We start from the raw sequence: 17,749 nt of genomic DNA, 5'->3' as shown, positions 1-17,749 counted from the left end.
TCTCTCTATTCGATCTATGGGGTGGGGTAAGGAAGGTGGCGTGTGCTCCGAACAAGGCCGCAGGATCGCGCACGCGCGGACGGTGGCGGAGAGGCGGGGCCGGGGCGAGGCAGGTCCCGCCCCGTGTGGGCGGGGCAGCGTGTAGTCATTTGCTTGCTAGGTTCTGAAAGTTCCACCTGCTCGCGCGGCCTCGCCCCCCCTCCCGCGGACAACTGCCTCAACTGCTCTTTCCGCTCCGGGCACGGAGAAAATGTAGACTGGGCTGTAGTCCCTCCGTCTGTGCGCCAGGGCTTGGGAGAGGGCCTTCTGCGTGAGCCCTCCTGGGGATAGTGAACTTAATCACCTCTCATTCCAGACTATGGCAGGTCTTAATGGTGGGCGGAATCAGGACTGCCCGTCCCTGTCACCCCCGGGGGGCGGGGCTGCTTTCCGTGACGCAATCAGAGGGCGCCCGCGCAGTGGCGGGAGGCGAGCCGAAGATGTTGGAGTCGGTGTTGGCCCTTGGTGGCCTGGTGCTACTTCGAGGTGTGCTCAGAGGCACAGAGGACGGAAGTGGAGAGGAGGGGCCGCGGGTCGTGGGCTAGGGATGGAGGTTGCGACGGGTTCGTGAGAGTGGAGACCTTTTCCGCGCGCTCCCACTATTTATCCGTCCCTTGTTCTCCCTAGACTGCGTGGAGCGGGAGGGGCGCAGTCTCTTGAAGGCTCTTATCAAGAAATCTGCACTCTGGTGAGTATCCCGCTGTCTCTCCCCATTCTGCCCCGGGAAGGAAGCCTGGTCCCCACCCTCCGACAAGCCGCCTCATCTCTGCCTCAGTGGGGAGCAAGTCCACATCCTGGGCTGCGAAGTGAGCGAGGAAGAGTTTCGTGAAGGTTTTGACTCTGATGTCAACAGCCGGTAAGCGCAGATTGGGAGATATTTAATTGGGCGTGGCATCTGCTTTGCAGAGGGACTTCGCTTACAGCAATTAGCACAGAACCTGATACGTAGTGGCCGCTACTTAATATTTATTGAAGGAATGGATATGAGTCTTTCAGAAAGAGAATTAGAGGGCTGATGAGGAGTATCTGGGGAATCCAAAGCAGAGACCACAGAAGTTGAGAGAAAATGAAGGGTGATAAAGGCAGACTGCAACTTAGCACTATATGCTATACTAGAGGATATGAATAAATATGCTCTATTATTTGAGTTATTCGGAATCTGCTGGTGCTTAATCCTGAGAAACCCGAATCAACACTGACTGCAAACTGCTGAAGGACTTGTCCTAGAGGTAGAAGGAACGTATATAAAATTAGGACCATGTGGTAAGGTGTGCCTGTTCATGGGAGGTGGAAGAGCTTCCTGAGGTGTCGGAGGTTTAGACAGATAAGCTGGTATCTGATCACAAAAGTTCTTATAGAACATGAAACGCATTTAGGTGTTATCCTAAAGTGGGAAGAAAATGGAAAATTGGGGAGCAGGAGGTTGATAAGATCATAGAAAGATTGATCATAGTGTGGAGAAAAGATTAGAAGGGGGAGCCTGGGGAGAGGGAGCCCAGATGAGAAGGCTATCTCTGCAATCTGGTTCACTCATTAGGCACCAGCTGTGAACCAGGTGCTCTGCTAGGGATTGGAGAGACAGTGAATGAGGCTGACATGATCCCTACTCTTATGAAGCTTAGAGAATAATGGGGGTAGGTGCCAGGGGCCTAGCTTAAGGCAGTAGCGGTAGGGTTGGAGAGTTAGGGACATGTGTAAAAGGGATAGAGGAAAGCATCCAGATCAAGAGGACCCTGAACCTACCTATGTGCCCTGTCAGGAAAGATGAAGAACCATTAGCAGGATGCTTCCTATTTCCTAACCTGGGTAGCTCAGTGGATAATAATAGTGGTTTACATCCATTTGTTGAACTCTAATTTCATTTCAGCCATTGTTGTGGTAGAGGTGGTGCTATATGCCAAGATGGCATGCATAGGGAAGTAGAAGATAAAAAAGATGTCTGGGAACAAGTTCTGCTACCATGAAGCTTTCCCAGGATCTCTAGCCCACACCACTCTCCTTCCTGAACTGCTCCATTATCTATAGTCAGTTCCATGACTTTCATTACGCTGCTCTACAGGCAGGAACCATGTCTCATTTTCTCTTTATCCACCCAGAGAATGATGCCCTTTAGGCACCAATCCCAAAATATATGATAGTGGTGATAGCTCACGTTTATCAAGTATTTAGTTTGTGTCAAGCACTATGCTAAATGCCAAGTGCTTGGTATCCCTATTTCACAAATGAAAAAGCAAAGTTGTAGAAAGATTAAGTAATTTATCAGTTCAGTTCCATGACCTTTGGGAAGTAGCAGAGCTAAGCTTGGTGCTCAGGGCTCTCTGACACCATAGTCTGTGCTCTCACCACTAAATTTAGGTTATTACTGAAAATCCAGAAAACAGTCATGCATACCAGAGGATGAAGTTTGAGGTTAGGGGGAAAGAACAATATTACATTGTCTCCTGTTTTCCCTTTGCAGGCTGATTTACCATGACTTCTTCAGAGATCCTCTCAGCTGGTCAAAGACTGGGGAGGCCCTTCCTGGGGGGCCTCTGGGAGTCTTGAGAACCATGGGCAGCAGGACAGGTCCTGGTCGTGTCACTATTGCTCTCGATTCACTCAGCTGGTTGCTGCTTCACCTTCCTTGCACCACACTCTGCCAGACCCTGCATGCTCTGAGCCACCAGGGCTCCTGCTCTGGTGAGACTGCTCCTTCGTTGCTTCCTCTCGTATATCTCCCCCTGCCAAGGAATGTGTCCTTTCTAGCCTAAAAAGAAACATATCAGGGATTCTTCATTTGGACCATCTGCCATCTTGTTAACCCTTTTTTCTAGTTCTTGACTTCATAAGGCCATGTCCCGATGGCTTTATTTTTCTTTCTCCAAGTTCCTTTTTACTCATTCATTCACTCAACAAACATTAAGCACATATAGCAGGTCAGGTACCATACTAGATAATGGGAAAATAAAGAGTAACTTTGCCTTCCTGAACCTCAAAGTTCCATAAAAGATACAGACAAGTGAAGAGTTACAAGAAAGTCTGATAAGGACCATGATGACATAGAAATACACATAGGGAACCTTAAGTAAGGAACTGTCTTAAAAAGCATGGTCAGCCAGGTAAATTTTGCTAAGGCAGGGACTCTGAGAACAGCCCAAAGAGCACCAAGGGTAAGAGAACAGGCTTTGGAATGAAACACCCCCAGCTTTGTATTAAATTGCTTGCTCTCTCAGCACTTCCATTTCCTCTCTAAAATGGGGATAATAGTATTAGGGTGAAATACTTGAAATTGCCATTTTTGTAGGTCAAAAATGGCCAAATGTCAAACAACAGCAATGCAATATGATTCATCCTAAAAAATGCTTTGTAAGGATTAAAATGTTTTATTAGTTTAGTGCAGTGCCCCCAAAAACGTAGGGAGGAAGGGAGGGAATCGAAGGCACTGACTAGGATCTTGGCAAGTTCCAAAACCTGCAAGAGTAGCTCAGTGTTTCAGAGCTGAGACTGGAAGATAAACAGAGACCACATGATCAAAATGTTAACACCATCCTGAAGGCCATGTGGAGCCACTGAGAGTTGAAGGAGTGCCTTGTTCAGATTTACATTTGGAAAAGAAAGTGTATTAGAGGTCAGGGCTGAAGGAGGCTCAGAAGGGCAATGAAATTGGCCAAAGAAAACCAAGATTGTGGCCAAGGTGCAGTGGAATGTGGGCCTCTCCTTCCCTTTTTCCTCCTCACTATCTGATCCCAGGCCTCTGCCTTGAATGCTCCCCACTGCCCTTAGTGCTTAATTTCTCATCCCTTTCCAGATGGCCATCCCCCAGAGGATCAGATGCGGGTGCTGGGCCTGGTACATGAAGAGCTTCATGGCCCAGGTCCCATGGGAGCCTTGAGCAGCCTTGCTCAGACAGAGGTGACCCTGGGTGGTGTGCTGGGCCAGACTTCAGCCCACATCCTTTGTCGGAGGCCCCAACAGCGCCCATCCCATCAGGTCAGGAGAAATAACAGGGGAGGACTGGGGGGTTGGGATCAGACCAAGAAGATATGATGGGAATGGTAATAAAAAAGCTTATGCAATTGAGCACTTCCTTGTGCTTTCTGTCATTTACCTCATTTAATCATCACAGCTGCGTAAGGCAAACAAGTCTGAGGAGGTTTAAATTTAGGACACTCAGCCAAGGGTACAGAGAGTAAGTGGCAGAACTCAGGGTTGCCTAACTCAGAGCCTATGAGCGTAATCACTGAAAGACACTGTCTCCCAGGAAATGATAAAGGAGAAAAGACAGGTTACTACGGGGAAAAGAACAAGTCCATGTAGAGAGGCTTGATGGAGGGTTAGAAGTCACGGGCAAGGGCTGAAATGCTCTCACTGAGTTGCTCTCACTGGTTTCTTCTTTTCCTTAGACGCAGTGGTTTTCTATCCTGCCTGACTTCAGCCTGGATCTCCAAGGAGGGCCTCCCCTAGAGTCCCAGCCCCACCCAGTTCCTCACACATCCTCGGTATCTAAGAGGGACAAAGGAAGGGAATGGAGCTTGGGGCTTGGCAAATGTTCAGGAAAGAATTAAGAATGCAGAGTTTGAGGGGTTGGGAATCAGGGGTTCCAGGGATGGGGCAGAACGGCAGCATGCTTTGTACCCACAGGTGGACCCCACAGCTCATTTGACTTTTAACCTTCGCCTGTCCAAGAAAGAAAGAGAAGCCAAAGATAGCTTGACCCTGCCCTTCCAGTTCAGCTCTGAAAAGTAAGGTTGGGGCCTAGGCACCTGGGTCCCCAAGTAGAGCCCAGCATCTGGGCCAGAGAGGTGGAGTGACAACAGGTTATTGATTAACTTCTTAGACGTTTTATAGGGGCTGAAGTCCACCTCTAGAGACGAGTTCAGGGAGTGGTTCTCTATCCACTCATTACCCCATGGTGGCAAAGGGCCTTTATATCTTTTTTCTCTCCATTTGGGCCTTGTTCCCTGGCTCCATAGTTGTCCCCAAAGCAACCTGGGCCTGGGCTAAACCAGCCCCGACCCTGGGAAGGTGCCACTGTCTCCAGAACAGTGCTAGGAGCACAGGAAGCTAAGCTAGGTGGGTGTGGCAGAGGCAGTTTGACAGGACTTAGTAGATGCCTGCTGTTTCATGCCCAGTATGGGGGTGGGTAAAGCAAGACTGACAGAATCCTTGCCCTCAAGCTGCTGAGAATTAATGGTATAGGACAGTGGTACAAGAGTATCCCAGTACCAAATGGTGTTTCCGCACTAACTAAAAACATGGAGATCAGAGAAAGGGGAGGTGGATTTGGACCGAGAAAACATGAAGGCCCAAGAGCAGTGGTCCAATTTAGTCACTGTCACTGGGAGGCGAGGTATCCAGGCATGACCTCCGTTACCCTCCCTCACCAGCAACAGTTCTTTACTTATCCCTCCTCAGACAGCAGGTTCTCCTGCGTTCCGGGCCAAGCCAGGCTTCCAGCCATATCTTCTATGAACCAGATGCCTATGATGACCTGGACCAAGAAGACCCAGACGATGACCTAGATATTTGACTGGCCAAGAGATCTGGCTAGAACGTGACTGGAGGGGTGGGGGAGGGCGCCTGGGCCCAGAATCATGCTTCCTTTGTTTGTTGGCCTGTCCCTGTCCCTGCCCCACCTTTATTCCGTGTGTCTACAGAGGCCCTCCCCTGTGACACACCTGGAAATGGGATAAGGGCATAAGGGAAGGTAAGAAAATAGGGCCCCCCCCAATGCCTAAAAATATATTTTTTGTTTAATTAAAACAAAGAAAAAAAAACTCTTTGTTAACTCTTTAAGCAAGAGTTGAAAGTTGGGACTAGAGTAGAAACGAGTGAGTAAAGAGCACTGGATCTTCTAAAAGCCAAGGTATTGGGGTCTAAATAATGAAAATGAAATGGGGGTGGGGGAGGTGGCTTTGCACACCATTGGTGCTCAATAAGTGTTTCTTTTGGACTGAGCTGAAGTAGGTACACTTGAGGTACAAGGATCTGGACCGTAATAAAGCAGAGGCCCTGAAGGGAACGAGGCCTACTTTGAAAAACATTTTTTATTACTGTACAAAAAGCACACCCTCCCCTTTTGTCCCCCCCATCCCCCCTCAGAACTGTACATGCTGTGCAGAACTGGAGAGACCAGGACACCTCTGCCCCACACCGTGCCCACAGGCTGGGGCAGGGGCATCCCAGCTTACACATACTCCTTGGCAGAGTTGGGCTTAGAGTAGGAGCGCGGTGGGGGGTACGCAGCTTTGCCCTCACTCCGGGGACAGGAGCAAGAGAGCAGGGCACCCCCCAGCAGGGTTAGCGCAGACCCCGCCCAGCCAATAAAGATGGCAGGGCCAAACTCGTACCTGTGGGGAGAAGGAACTGGGGTGAGAAAACCAGTGTCGTGGTCCTGCCCTCCTTTCATCCCAGGACCCCAGACCCGTCCCCTAAGGAGGCTGGGCAACCAGACTTACTTCACATTCATGGGGACCAAGGGGTTATAGAAGTCTGTGACAATCTGATGGCCATACCAGGAGCAAGCTATAAGGGCAGCGAGGCCTGGACAGAGAAAGGAGATGGAACTGTGGGAGCCCCCAGCCCAGCACCTCGCCCGCCCCACTCCGCCGGCACAGCCCAGGAGAGCCCTTGGGGCTGCCCTCAGCCCTGTGGCTCACCTGCCACGATGAAAATGATGCCTCCGGTCATGGCTATACGGGCCTTCTTCACTTTGTCGTCTCCCCCGCAGCGCGTGCACTTCATGCCCATCGTGGCCACCAACATGGCCATGCAGCCCAGCACCAGGGATACCACCATGAGGGCTCGAGTGGCCTGCAAGGCCGCTGCGGGGCGCGCGGGGAGGCGTCGTCATTGGCGGGCACGCCGCGGGCTCGGGCCTCGGCGCCGCCGGCCGCGCCCGCTAGGCCCTGGAGCCGCGTCTTGCCGGGCCGCGGGTGGCGCCGCCGGCCTGAGGCCCCGGCCGCGGGCTGAGCCGGCTGGATCCCGCCCCCTCGCGACGCCGCGGCCTTCCCGCTCCCGCCCCGCCCTTCTCGGGCTCAGGGACCCGCCCGGGGCGCCAGGGTTTCGATGAAACTGCCCCGGGCAGGGGGCAGGGTGAAAGGGGGCGGCGAGGAGAAGTCGAGGCTGCGGCTCGGGCCCCGGCACCCGCCCCGGATCCCGGCCCGCGGCCCAGCTCTGACCCCGCTATCGAGGCCACGGGTTTGCGGCTTCGCCTAATCAGCCGATAAGATTAGAGGCCGCGGGCAGCGGGCCGCTGCTGGCAGCCCGCGCGGCCCCCGCCTCGCCGCGAGCCCCTTTTTGTCCGGGAGAAAAGGGCAGAAGGTGGCGGAGGCCAGGACCTGCCCAGGGCGCCGGGGGAGGAGGCGACCCCGGCCCGAAGACGGGTGGGCCGCCGGGCGGCGGAGGGCGCGAGAGGGGCCCGCAGGCCCCGGCGCAGGCCCTCGTGCGGCCGCCGCGACTCGGGCAGCTCCTGCCCAGCCCCGCTGCCCCTGCCCGGCCGCTTCCGCTCCCTCCTCTCCCCGCCTGCTCCCCGGCAACCCAGGGCGCCGGCCGCCGAGCCTCGGGCCCTGCCCCGCTCCCACCCCGCGACCTCGGCCCTGGGCCCGTCCGCCCCGTCGGTCCCGCGGCCTTACCCGGCAAAGCGAGCACCGAGTCGTACATTTTGCAGCTCATCATGCCCGTGCTCTGCGTGACGCAGTCCATCCACAGCCCCTTGTACATGGCCTGGGCCGTGATGATGTTGTCGCCTGCATACGAGCTCATCTGCCACTGCGGGATGGCGGTGCACGCCACCAGGGCCACCCAGCCCAGCAGGGCCATGGAAAAGCCCAGCAACTGCAGGCCCGAATTGGCCATTTCCGCCCTCGGAAAAGCCTGGGGGCACCGGGCGGGCGACCCTGCAGCGACCTGGGGCGGGGGGCAGCCCCTCAAAAAAGCAACCTGGAGTAGTTGTAAGTCACCCAAAGAGGCCAAAAAACTTTTTGGTCAGGTGACTGCAAATCCTCTTTCACTCAAAGTAAACACAAATCGATCGCCCGGGCGGGACCAGGGTCTCACGGCAGAACAGGCTGCGCCCGGAGGAGTGGCTCCCGACGAAAGCGCTGCGGAAGGCCGGGCGGTTCCCCCAGGGCTCCCAGCGCGCCGTCCCGGCGACCCTACTCAGACAAAAGGTGGAAAGACGTCTGGGCGCGGTCCTGGGTGCTGGCGGGCCCCGAAGTCTCTGGGGCTGTCGGCGGGAGACTGCCGTGCGCGAAGAGGCTTCTCTGCACTGGGCCGGCAGGTGCGGGCCGGCAGGTGCGGGCGGGCAGGTGCGGGCGGGCAGGTGCGGCGCACCTGAGTATATGTAGGGCGTCGGGGGCGCGCCCCCGCGGGGACCGGGCGCGCGGGAGAGAGGGCGGGACCGGAGGGGCGGCCGAGGGTGACCTGACGTCATCGAAGGGACACTCACCTGAACCGGAAGTCTTGGCCCCTACCCCTCCTTGCCAAGGTGAAGAGGAAGAAATCTGAGCACCAGGGTCACGCCCCTGCTCTTGCCCGGCTGTGACCGCAGGTGGGGAGGCGGTGGCTTCTCCCAAGTCCCAGCTTCAGATTCAGCCCCTCAGGACTCACCTTTCCTCGGGGACCTCTGGACCCCCCCTTTCTCTCTCTCCAACAGGTGTGTCTAGGACGCTGGGACCAGAGCTGGGAGAGCCCCAGGCAGCGTCGGCTCCGCCCTGTCCTGCCGGGACTCCTAGTTTCAGCCTTAAGTATTCTTTGTCCTGCCCTACTTTTGCCCCCACCCTCTGCTCTGACCTCTCCTTTGTCTTCAGTCTCCTCCCATGGCCAATACCACCATCGGGGGCCTTGGCCCCAATCCCCCAGAACGCCGGGCTTCAGCAGGCTTCTTTGGGGGTCTCCATTCCCAGAGTCACCTCCCACACAGCTCCCCGCCTCTGTCCCGGCCACCCTCCAACAGACACCCGACCTGGCCATGGTCCCCAACATCTCCCATCTTTCTAGCCCCCCATTCCTGACAGGACTTAGTGTCTGGGCCACTACTTGCCTCACCTCTGGACCTATCAGTATCACCTCTAGCATCAAAGGTTCCTTCTAGAAAGAAGGAATGAGTCCCGAGGAGAGAGCCAGTGCAAGGTGGGGAGCAGGTAAGGACCAGGTTCTTGGCCACACCTGTCCTTCGATTCCCTTGGAGTCTTTCGAAACCTGCCCCTCCCACACTCCTCTCCTTCCATCTGAGCCTGGACCTGTCCATTTGTGTGCCCTTCTCCCATGGCCATATCTTCCCTAACATCTAGCAGCCTTCATGTTCTTTCTTGTACTTTCCCCAAGCTACTCTCCTATCCTTCCTCCAGACATTTCTTCTCAGCATCTCCATGTGCTCATTCTTCCTTGATCTCCTGTCTTCCTTCCTGCCTTTTCTGCTCTGTGTCCCCCTCCCATCTCCTGTAGTCGACCTTTGTGTCCCACCTTCCACCCATCACAGCCTAGCATCCCCAGTCTTTCTTTTCATCTGCCCATGTACACATTGCTGGCCCCATCCCTCTGTCTTCTTGTCCAGTTTCTTCCCAGTCTACATCTCCTCCAGTCTCCTCACACCTCTCAGACTCTTATATACCTTTCTTTCCCTGTCTCTCCCCCTTTTCATTTTCAGCTCTTCATTTTTAACCACAGCTCTCTCACATTTCCCACCATTGCTCCACCCTTTCAAACATTTTTTCCCTAAATCTTCCTTTCATTTATTCAGTAAACCTGTTAAAGGGCCCTCACATGCTAAGTTCATGACTCTGCTTTTCTATAAAATGCAGAATTAATAAAGCCTTTGGTATTCATTTTACTGTTGTATTTTTTAAATTAATGATGAGGTTGTTTTAACAGGTGTATTCCAGCTCACCATGCACTTCATTACCTAATATATCCAACTTCTCTCCAAACTCACTGCCACCACCTCAGGCCAAGCCACCACCGCATCTTGCCTTGTTCCAACACCGCATCTTGCCTGAACAAGGCAACTGCCTGGAAACCATTCTCCCTGCTTTCTCTTTTGTCCTCCAGTCTGTTCTCCAGAGTGATCTTTTTTTCACAAGCTCAGAACTTGTCACTTGCTGTTTAAAAGTCTTAAATTCTCTCAATGGTAGCCTTTTGCTCCTGTCACTCCACAGGACTTGGCAAGTTCATGTCATACCATGGCTTCCCAGCTCTCTGTGCTCCAGCCAAACTGGTCTCTCTGTTCCGAAACACGCCACGTTCCTTCCTACCAAACTGCCTTTGCACGCTCTGTTCTCTAGGCTTGAGTGCGCTCCTCCATCCATCCCCGCCCACCCTCCTCTGCCCAGCTAACTGACCCACCCTTCGGCTCGCAGCTCCAATATCAATTCCGGGAAGCCTGACCACCCCACTCCAGGCTAAGTCAGGTTGCCAGCTGAATGCTTTCACAGCCACCTTGTACTTTTCTTTCAACACTCCTATTGTAGTTTGAAACTTCATTGTGTGGTTATTTATTCAGTGTCAGTCTCCCCACTGTACCATAAGTTCCAAGAGAGTGGAGATGCGTCTGGATTTTTTCAACCATAAATATTTGATGAATGAATGAGTAAATTAAAAATAAACACAATTTTTAAAATTCATTTGCTCAACAGATATCTTCTGAGTGCCTGTAAAGTGCCAGACATTATGCTAGATGCTAATGTGAACAAAACAGATAAGGACAGTGCTGCCATGTAGCCCATGTTCTAGAGGGAGGAGCCAGACAATGAAATCTTAAACATATGACATGAGTGTTTCGAAGGCAATGAAACAGGGTAAAATGAAGAGGATGTGTCCACTCTAGAGGGACATGAGGGAGACCTTCCTGAGGAAATGCCTATTAATGAACTGGCCATGAGGGAACCTTGTTATAGAAGAGCAAGTGCAAATGTCCTGTGTTGAGTGACCCCTTTGTGACTTGTAGTCACCAACTGAAAGCAAGATTTCTTTTGTTCCTGTGCGTTGTAGGTTATTTATTAATAGCAGCGTCCCTGGCTTCTATACATCAGATGCTATGCCCTCCTCCCCAGTGTGACACTCAAAAATGTCTCTAGACATTGCCAAAATGAGGGGAGGGGGTAAAATTTCTCCTAATTCAGAACCACTCATTTAAAATGGGACCAGGTAGCGTCATTGTAGATTTTTTTCTCTAGTAGTACTCAAGTAAGCAGTTGAGTGCAAGGAGCAAGTAGGTGGATGTTTGGAATTATCCAAGGTTGGGGTTTTGCTAAAAAAGAGGGAGAAGGGATTTTAAAGTATTTGCATGAGGGTGATTATGTGTTAGATCCTGGATATAAATTGGGTAACAAGGGGAGTAAACACATAAAGCGTGAAAAGTAAACACATAATGAAGCGTGAAAAAGAGGTCAAGTCAATGGCTAGAAGTCTACCTGAGGTGGAAGGAGTCAAGGTATATGACTAAATGAACTGGAAGGTCAGGAGGTGATCATCAGAGGTGGGAGGCCTGAATTCGAGAAATTGGAGGGGGTTGCTTTTGGAGAGGACAAAGCCTGGGGTAGGCTGCTGAGGATGGGCTGCAAAGAAAGGATCATTGGAGATGAGACTGAGAAGCTGAAAGATTACAATTAGATGGATTACCCTGATGGATTTTGAAGTCCACAACAAGGATGATGAGAAGATAAGTGTCAAGAGGAAAACAATGAGCCAGGTGCTACACTTATCAATGGATATGAGTGAATGGCTATGCTTGACTATCCTAGCAACAAGTAGAGGTAGTGGGGGATATACTTTAAGACACAAACTTCAAAGGAGTAGTAGCTTTTGAAGGATGAAGAAAGAATAATGGTCTACATGCAGCATTAGGGTGGAAGGAGGACATATACTCCCAGCTTCGGCCCCTGAGGTATGTGAAGTAAGACTAAAGAACAAGCCCCAATAAAATGGGCTGCCAGGGAACTGTATCCTTGGGGATGGCCAGGTTTCAGTAAGGTCAAGGAAAGGAGTGTTCATAGAAGAGGCTAGGGATGTAAGGATGACAACAGACCTTGAGTACAGAGGTCACAGTAGAAGAGTTTGACAACTTAAGGCTGGTTGGAAGATTAGGGGATACACACCACGTTATGCGGAGGGTGGACAATGGAGTTATGAGGCAAGCAACCTAGTCTAGGACCTGACCAACTTGCTTGTTTCTATGAGAAAATGGGCTCTGAGTTCTGAAAAACTGATAAATAAATGGATGTGGGAAACCATCTGTTTGCAAATTGGAGGCTGCCAAATTGCTGTATTATTTTAACTTATGCAATATTATTTAAAAACTAAGTGGCTACTGATTATTATACTGGCCAGACCAAAGCAGACAGAATATTCTGAGTTCTAATTCCACCTCATTCAGGGCCTTTCTTATCTTTGGGCCTCAATTGTCCTGCCTATAAAATAGGATGGAATATTTTGCCTGCTTAGGAAACAGAAGGTTGAGCCAGATGCTTTTTTATAGTTCGTTCTGGAGTAAACATTTGAGATTTTGAAAAGGAGTGCAAAAAGTGAGCCCCTTATTTTATGAGGCTATAGTAATCCTGCCTCTGAAACTAAGTTAAGGATAATTAAGAAAAAACACTATAGACCCATTTCATCTATGAATATAGATACAAAAACCCTTGGTAAAATATTACTTTACCAGTTGTAAAACTGTATTTAAAGAGTAACACATCACAAACCCAGGACAATTTCTTTTAGGAATACAAGAGTGCTTCAGGAATAGAAAATTCGTCAATGTAATTCACCACATTAATAGACTAAAGGGAAAATCATATGGCTATTCAATCGACATTTTTAAAAAGCATTTGATAAGATTCAACACCTAGTTATGATAAGAACTCTTAGCAAACAAAGAGTAGAAAGGAACTTCTTATAGTTAGTGAAGAAATTTCAGACTCATCCCTTTTATGGGAAAAAGACAAGATGTTCACTCTTACCATTCTTGTTTGACAAAGTCCTGGAGGTCTTGACCGATGCTGCAAGGAAGCAAAATAAATAAGTGCAAGGATTGGAAGGGACAAAATAAAACCAATTATTTGCAGTGATGTAATCATCTTCTTAGAAAAACCAATAGAAGTACGGAAAGACTATTAGAACCAGCAAGAGTGTTGAGCAAGGTTGCTGGATATAAGATCAACCTACCAAAAAAGCAAAAAACACTAGTATTTCATTCCAGCAATAACTATTTAGAAAATGTCATTAGAAACTAGCATTCAGTTTGCGTCAATAACAAAAATGATAAAACACCTAGAAATTAGTCAAGTATTTATAAGACCTCAGTGGGAAAAAAAATTAAATCTAATAAAGGACATAGAAGAAGATCTGAAAACACAGAGAAATAGTTCATACTCTTGAATGAGATGACCGAACATAAAAATATCATTTGTCCCTAGAACAATCTATAATTCAATATACTACATAAAAAATCCAACTGATTTTTTTTCAAAGATCTAGCTACATCTACCCCCAAATTTGTATGAAACAATAAAATGACCACAAATGGTTAAATCGACATTGAAAATAAAGAGTAATGAGAGGGATCTCACCCTTTCGGAAATTTAACTTACTACAAAGTATTGTGAAAAACAAAACGAATGAACAAAAACTTCAGCATATTATTAGTGCAAGAACCAATAAACAGACTACAGAACAGAATACAAGCTCAGAGACAGACATATATATGTCAGAATATGATATATGGTAAATGTGGTCACTAAAGAGAAAATGAAGGGGAGCCTAACACTCAAAATAAGGATGAACTCTAGATGGATTAAAAAGTCCTAAATGTGAAAAAGTTACTCAAAATAAACTGTAGGAGAATATCTGTGTGGTGCAAAGATGCAAAAGGACATAAAGAAATTTTCAAAATCACATTTCATAGGGGGAAAAATGGTCATTATAATTATACCACGATTAAGGATTTCTATTTAATGAAGTTAACCAAGGAAAAATAAATAAGCAGTTGATAGGATGGGAGAAGATATTTGCAACATTTGTTCAAATCTGATAAGAATTTTTATTTTAAATTCTTGCCAGTCAACAAGAAAAAGATGACAAGTGGAGAGAAAATAAGCCAAGAATATAAGGAGGGAATTTACAGAACAGAAAAGCCAAAAAGCTAACAAGAGCTTAAAGAGATACTCCGAGTCATAACAATCAGAGAAGACTGTAGTAAGATATCACTTTTCACCTGTGATACTGACAAAAATTGGATAGCCAGACAATTTCTCACTTATTTGATAAAAATTTCATTTAGTCCATTCCGGCTAAAATTAAAAAGACTGACTATTCAAGTGTTGGTGAGAACACAGAGGAACAGGAGCTCTCAGACTCTGCTGTGTCCATACAAAGATTTGTAGACAACAGTTCCTAGCAGCTGTATGTGCCATAATCAAAAACTGGAAACTACCCAAATGTTTATCAGCAGATGAATGGATAGACAAACTGTGGTATATTCATACAACGGAATATGACTCAGCAGTAGAAAGACATGAACTCTTGATACAGGCAACAACACAGATGAATCACAAAATAATTATGCTCCGTGAAGGAAGCTGGGGAGCAACGTGGCTCAAGGGGTTGAGCACTCACTTCCCACATGGGAGGTCCGGGTTCAGTTCCTGTGTCCCTCCTGAAAAAACAACAACAACAAGCAAAACAAAACAAAACAAAAAAACAACTTAGAGAAGCTGATGCGGCTCAGTGGTTGGGCGCTGGCTTCCCACATAAGAGGTCCCAGGTCCAATCCCCGCCCCCTGGTTCCTTAAAGGAAAAAAAAAAAGCTAGCCACGCAGAGTACATTGGGTATGATTCCAGTTACATAAAAATTCTAGAAAATGCAAGCTAGTTTATAATGACATAAAGTAGATGAGTGGTCCCCTTGAGGATAGGTGGGGAGGGGCTTAGAGGGAATGGTAACAAAGGGGAGCCAGGAAATTTTGGGGAATGATAATTATGTTCATTATCTGGATTGTGGTGAGGATGCATACATATGTCAAAACTTATAGGACCTCATATTTTTTTAATGTAATATTTTTACAAAATCAATTAAAAAAAAAAGAAAAAAAACTTATAGGAAGCAGAGGTGGCTCGCCCAATGGGGGCGGGAAATAAATAAAATACATCTTTAAAAAAACTTATCAAACTTGAAATATGTACAATTTATTGCGTATCAATTATACCTCAAAAAAACCTTTTAAAACAAAACAGAATTATGCAATCCAAACCATTCTAAGCACTATATTAGTGTTATATTATTTGCCCTCATGAAAACCCTAAGAAGTAGATACTATTATTATCTCCCTTCTCCTTTTACAGATGGGGTAAATAAGGCACAAAGAACTTAGGTAACTTTCCCAAGGGCATAGAGCTAGCAAGTAACAGAGCCAGGGCTTCCACTCTGGCAACTGGGGCCCACACCCATACTCCTTTAATTCTGCTGCCTCTGGGTGGAGACTGACTGCTGGAGAGCAGGTGGTGGTAGCAGAACCTTCCTGCACCGCTTGGAGTAGAGACTGGGACAGCCATTCTAAAGAGCAATCTCTCTGTACTGATTCAAATTAGGTAAAAGCACACCCTATGACTCAGCAGTTGTGCTCCAGAGATATAAATATAGATATAGCCATAAAACACATTGATAGAGCTCCCAAAGTTTTATATATATATGCAATGGACTGGACTGATACCATGGGGTATTATGCAGCAATATAATCGATAATCATACAACATGGGTATATTGTAAAAACATAGTGTTTACTGAAAATAAGTAAGATCAGAGTGAGGTCTATAACAAGAAGCTATTTACATGAATTAAAAACATTGGCACACAAAACAATTTGCATTTTTCAAGAACACAAGTTTAAAAAAATGAGCATTAAGTCCATTGGAATGCTTGCCTATTGAGGGAAGACAATTGAGAAATGGGTGTGGAGATAAAAGAGCATGGTTTTAAGTGGAGAAATTAATAATAAAAGAGCATGGTTTTAAAAAGAAAATGAGAGAGGAGCCTTGCAGAGATCAGTGATGATAATGCACCAAGAACTGTGTCATTAGTGCAATCCTCTGCACCCAAGACCCAAACATATTTTAAAAATACAGTGAAGGGACAAAGGGAGGAGACAGTGTTGCTGGAGCTCTCCTCAGAAGCTGGACGCATTGAGACCCTGTGGAGCAGGAGCTGGAGGCAGAGAGTGAGGGAGCAGAAACATTCCGCCTTTCTCCTGCCTTCCAAGCTCTTAGCCTGCCATGGGCAGAAGACAGAGGACACAGGAGTTTGGGAATTAAAAGCCTGCAGGGTTCAGCTCCCATGATACAGGGCAGAGTTTAGGAAGGGCTGCAATCAGTCCTGACATCAAATGGGCCAAGGATCACATGCACATGCATATGATAGCTCCACTGTCAAGCTCCCACTTCTATTGATCTTTCTCTTTCCTATTCAGTCCCCTATCAATCAGCCTCATAGCCCACCTGCCATTTTTCCTTTTCCCCTCCCATCTCTTTCCTCATTTCTGTGTGTCCTTTTCTACTTCCTCATTGCTTTCTCCACACTCTTTAAATTTCCCTGTCTCCTATATCTACCCTTCATGCTTTCTCTTTCATTCCACTTTCCTGGGGTTCAACCCCCCTAGAAGCATCAGAAACAAAGCATCTGAACTAGAGGAATGTGCCCTGCCCCTGAGTGACCCCAGGGCACCAAACCCCAGCCCTGAATTCCAACGACTGCACTGGCTTTCTACTGCCCCAACCCAGGTTTCCCCCCTACTCTCATTTTTCTCTCAGTACCTCTCTCTGCTCTTTCCCCTCTTCTGCCCTCTTCCCTTTGTGGTATGAAAACACCAGCCTTTGGGTTCTCTTTGTCTTTGACTCCATAGATCAGTCCCTTCACTTGGAAGCCACCAAACCGCCCTGGCTTCCAGGGCTTCAGCGTCCCTGCTTCTCCTTTTACCTTCCTTCCCTCTCTGCTTCCACCAGTCACTTCTCTTTTCTGTTCATAAACGATCGGTTCTTTCCTAAAACTCATATCTTCATTCTTTGTCTACATTCCTTTAGGCAAGTCCACAGAACATCAGCTGAATGGCTCCCTCTCCTTGCCTTCCAATCTGCACCCTCAGGCATAAGTAGCAAACCCTTATTTTTTGTTATTCAACAAACACTGCGTGCCCACCCCTAGACTGGGTGCTGGGGTAGAGGTAAACAAGATGACCTTCTGCTCTGGAGGTTGAAGCCCAGAGAGAAGAGATGAGGACCTAAGGAAAGCATCACGGAGCCAGGGAGCTCTTTTTGAAGAATGAATAGGAGTTCTCTAGCACCCCCAGACTGTGGGGTTAGTAGGGCCCAGGCACCCTGGGGTTAAAGAGCACACAGCGTTGGGTACGAGGAGGAGTTAAGTGTTGGCTAAGACAGGAGGCCAGTGGATGGAAGGAGAGATGGGTGAGGCAGAGGGCGAGAGGACAGGCAGGTTTTGGTCACTCTAAAGAGGGGTTCAGACTTCACAGTGGGGGCAACAGAGAGTCCAGTCAGTGACGTTTTAAACAGGGGAGTGTTGGGTGGGACTTTTTTTCTTCTTTTGGTAGCCTACCTTCCCTGTCAGGGAAAAGGAGGAGCAGAAAAATCAGTCAGAGTGAGGTAGGCCTGGACTGGAGGAGGTGACAGGACGGGTGGAGAAGGTCAGGCATATGTGAGAGTTTAGGAGGTAAAAAATGCCCTTGTTGGCATC

The 17,749-nt window shown here is 48.5% G+C and overlaps 2 protein-coding genes across 4 annotated transcripts; one reads left to right on the top strand and one right to left on the bottom strand.

The window, feature by feature from the left end:
* The first annotated feature begins 104 nt into the window (after window positions 1-104).
* ELP5 (elongator acetyltransferase complex subunit 5) lies at window positions 105-6,065 on the top strand. 3 transcript variants are annotated; one of them, XM_058283630.2, is made up of 8 exons: window positions 109-525; window positions 667-727; window positions 815-895; window positions 2,498-2,604; window positions 3,827-4,008; window positions 4,422-4,517; window positions 4,660-4,760; window positions 5,434-6,065. In XM_058283630.2, the coding sequence occupies exons 1-8, from the start codon at window positions 372-374 to the stop codon at window positions 5,546-5,548; spliced, it is 897 nt and encodes a 298-aa protein (XP_058139613.1). In that variant the 5' UTR covers window positions 109-371; the 3' UTR covers window positions 5,549-6,065. The 3 variants fall into 3 exon arrangements, with proteins under 3 accessions (XP_058139614.1, XP_058139613.1, XP_058139612.1); XM_058283629.2 differs by having other exon boundaries at window positions 114-525; window positions 2,498-2,718; XM_058283631.2 differs by lacking the exon at window positions 4,660-4,760 and having other exon boundaries at window positions 105-525; window positions 2,498-2,718.
* CLDN7 (claudin 7) lies at window positions 6,048-8,358 on the bottom strand. The gene is made up of 4 exons (XM_058283635.2): window positions 7,653-8,358; window positions 6,678-6,842; window positions 6,477-6,561; window positions 6,048-6,368 (listed from the first exon to the last, which is right to left on the bottom strand). Exons 1-4 carry the CDS (start codon window positions 7,873-7,875, stop codon window positions 6,206-6,208), a joined length of 636 nt encoding a protein of 211 aa, XP_058139618.1. The 5' UTR covers window positions 7,876-8,358; the 3' UTR covers window positions 6,048-6,205.
* Between the last annotated feature and the right edge of the window lie 9,391 nt (window positions 8,359-17,749).

The sequence above is a fragment of the Dasypus novemcinctus genome, chromosome 21 (assembly GCF_030445035.2).
Source record: "Dasypus novemcinctus isolate mDasNov1 chromosome 21, mDasNov1.1.hap2, whole genome shotgun sequence".
NCBI classification, from domain to species: domain Eukaryota; kingdom Metazoa; phylum Chordata; class Mammalia; order Cingulata; family Dasypodidae; genus Dasypus; species Dasypus novemcinctus.
This window is presented reverse-complemented; position numbering and strand designations above follow the sequence as displayed.

Bases quoted from the DNA above. Each gene is read 5' to 3' on its own strand.
- ELP5 (XM_058283629.2), top strand. From the start codon at position 372: ATGGTGGGCGGAATCAGGACTGCCCGTCCCTGTCACCCCCGGGGGGCG. The intron at 2,719-3,826 runs GTGAGACTGCTC...ATCCCTTTCCAG, and splicing joins CCACCAGGGCTCCTGCTCTG to ATGGCCATCCCCCAGAGGAT. The intron at 4,518-4,659 runs GTATCTAAGAGG...TTGTACCCACAG, and splicing joins CAGTTCCTCACACATCCTCG to GTGGACCCCACAGCTCATTT.
- CLDN7 (XM_058283635.2), bottom strand. From the start codon at position 7,875: ATGGCCAATTCGGGCCTGCAGTTGCTGGGCTTTTCCATGGCCCTGCTG. The intron at 6,843-7,652 runs GTAAGGCCGCGG...CGCGCCCCGCAG, and splicing joins CTCGGTGCTCGCTTTGCCGG to CGGCCTTGCAGGCCACTCGA. The intron at 6,369-6,476 runs GTAAGTCTGGTT...TTCTCCCCACAG, and splicing joins TTGGTCCCCATGAATGTGAA to GTACGAGTTTGGCCCTGCCA.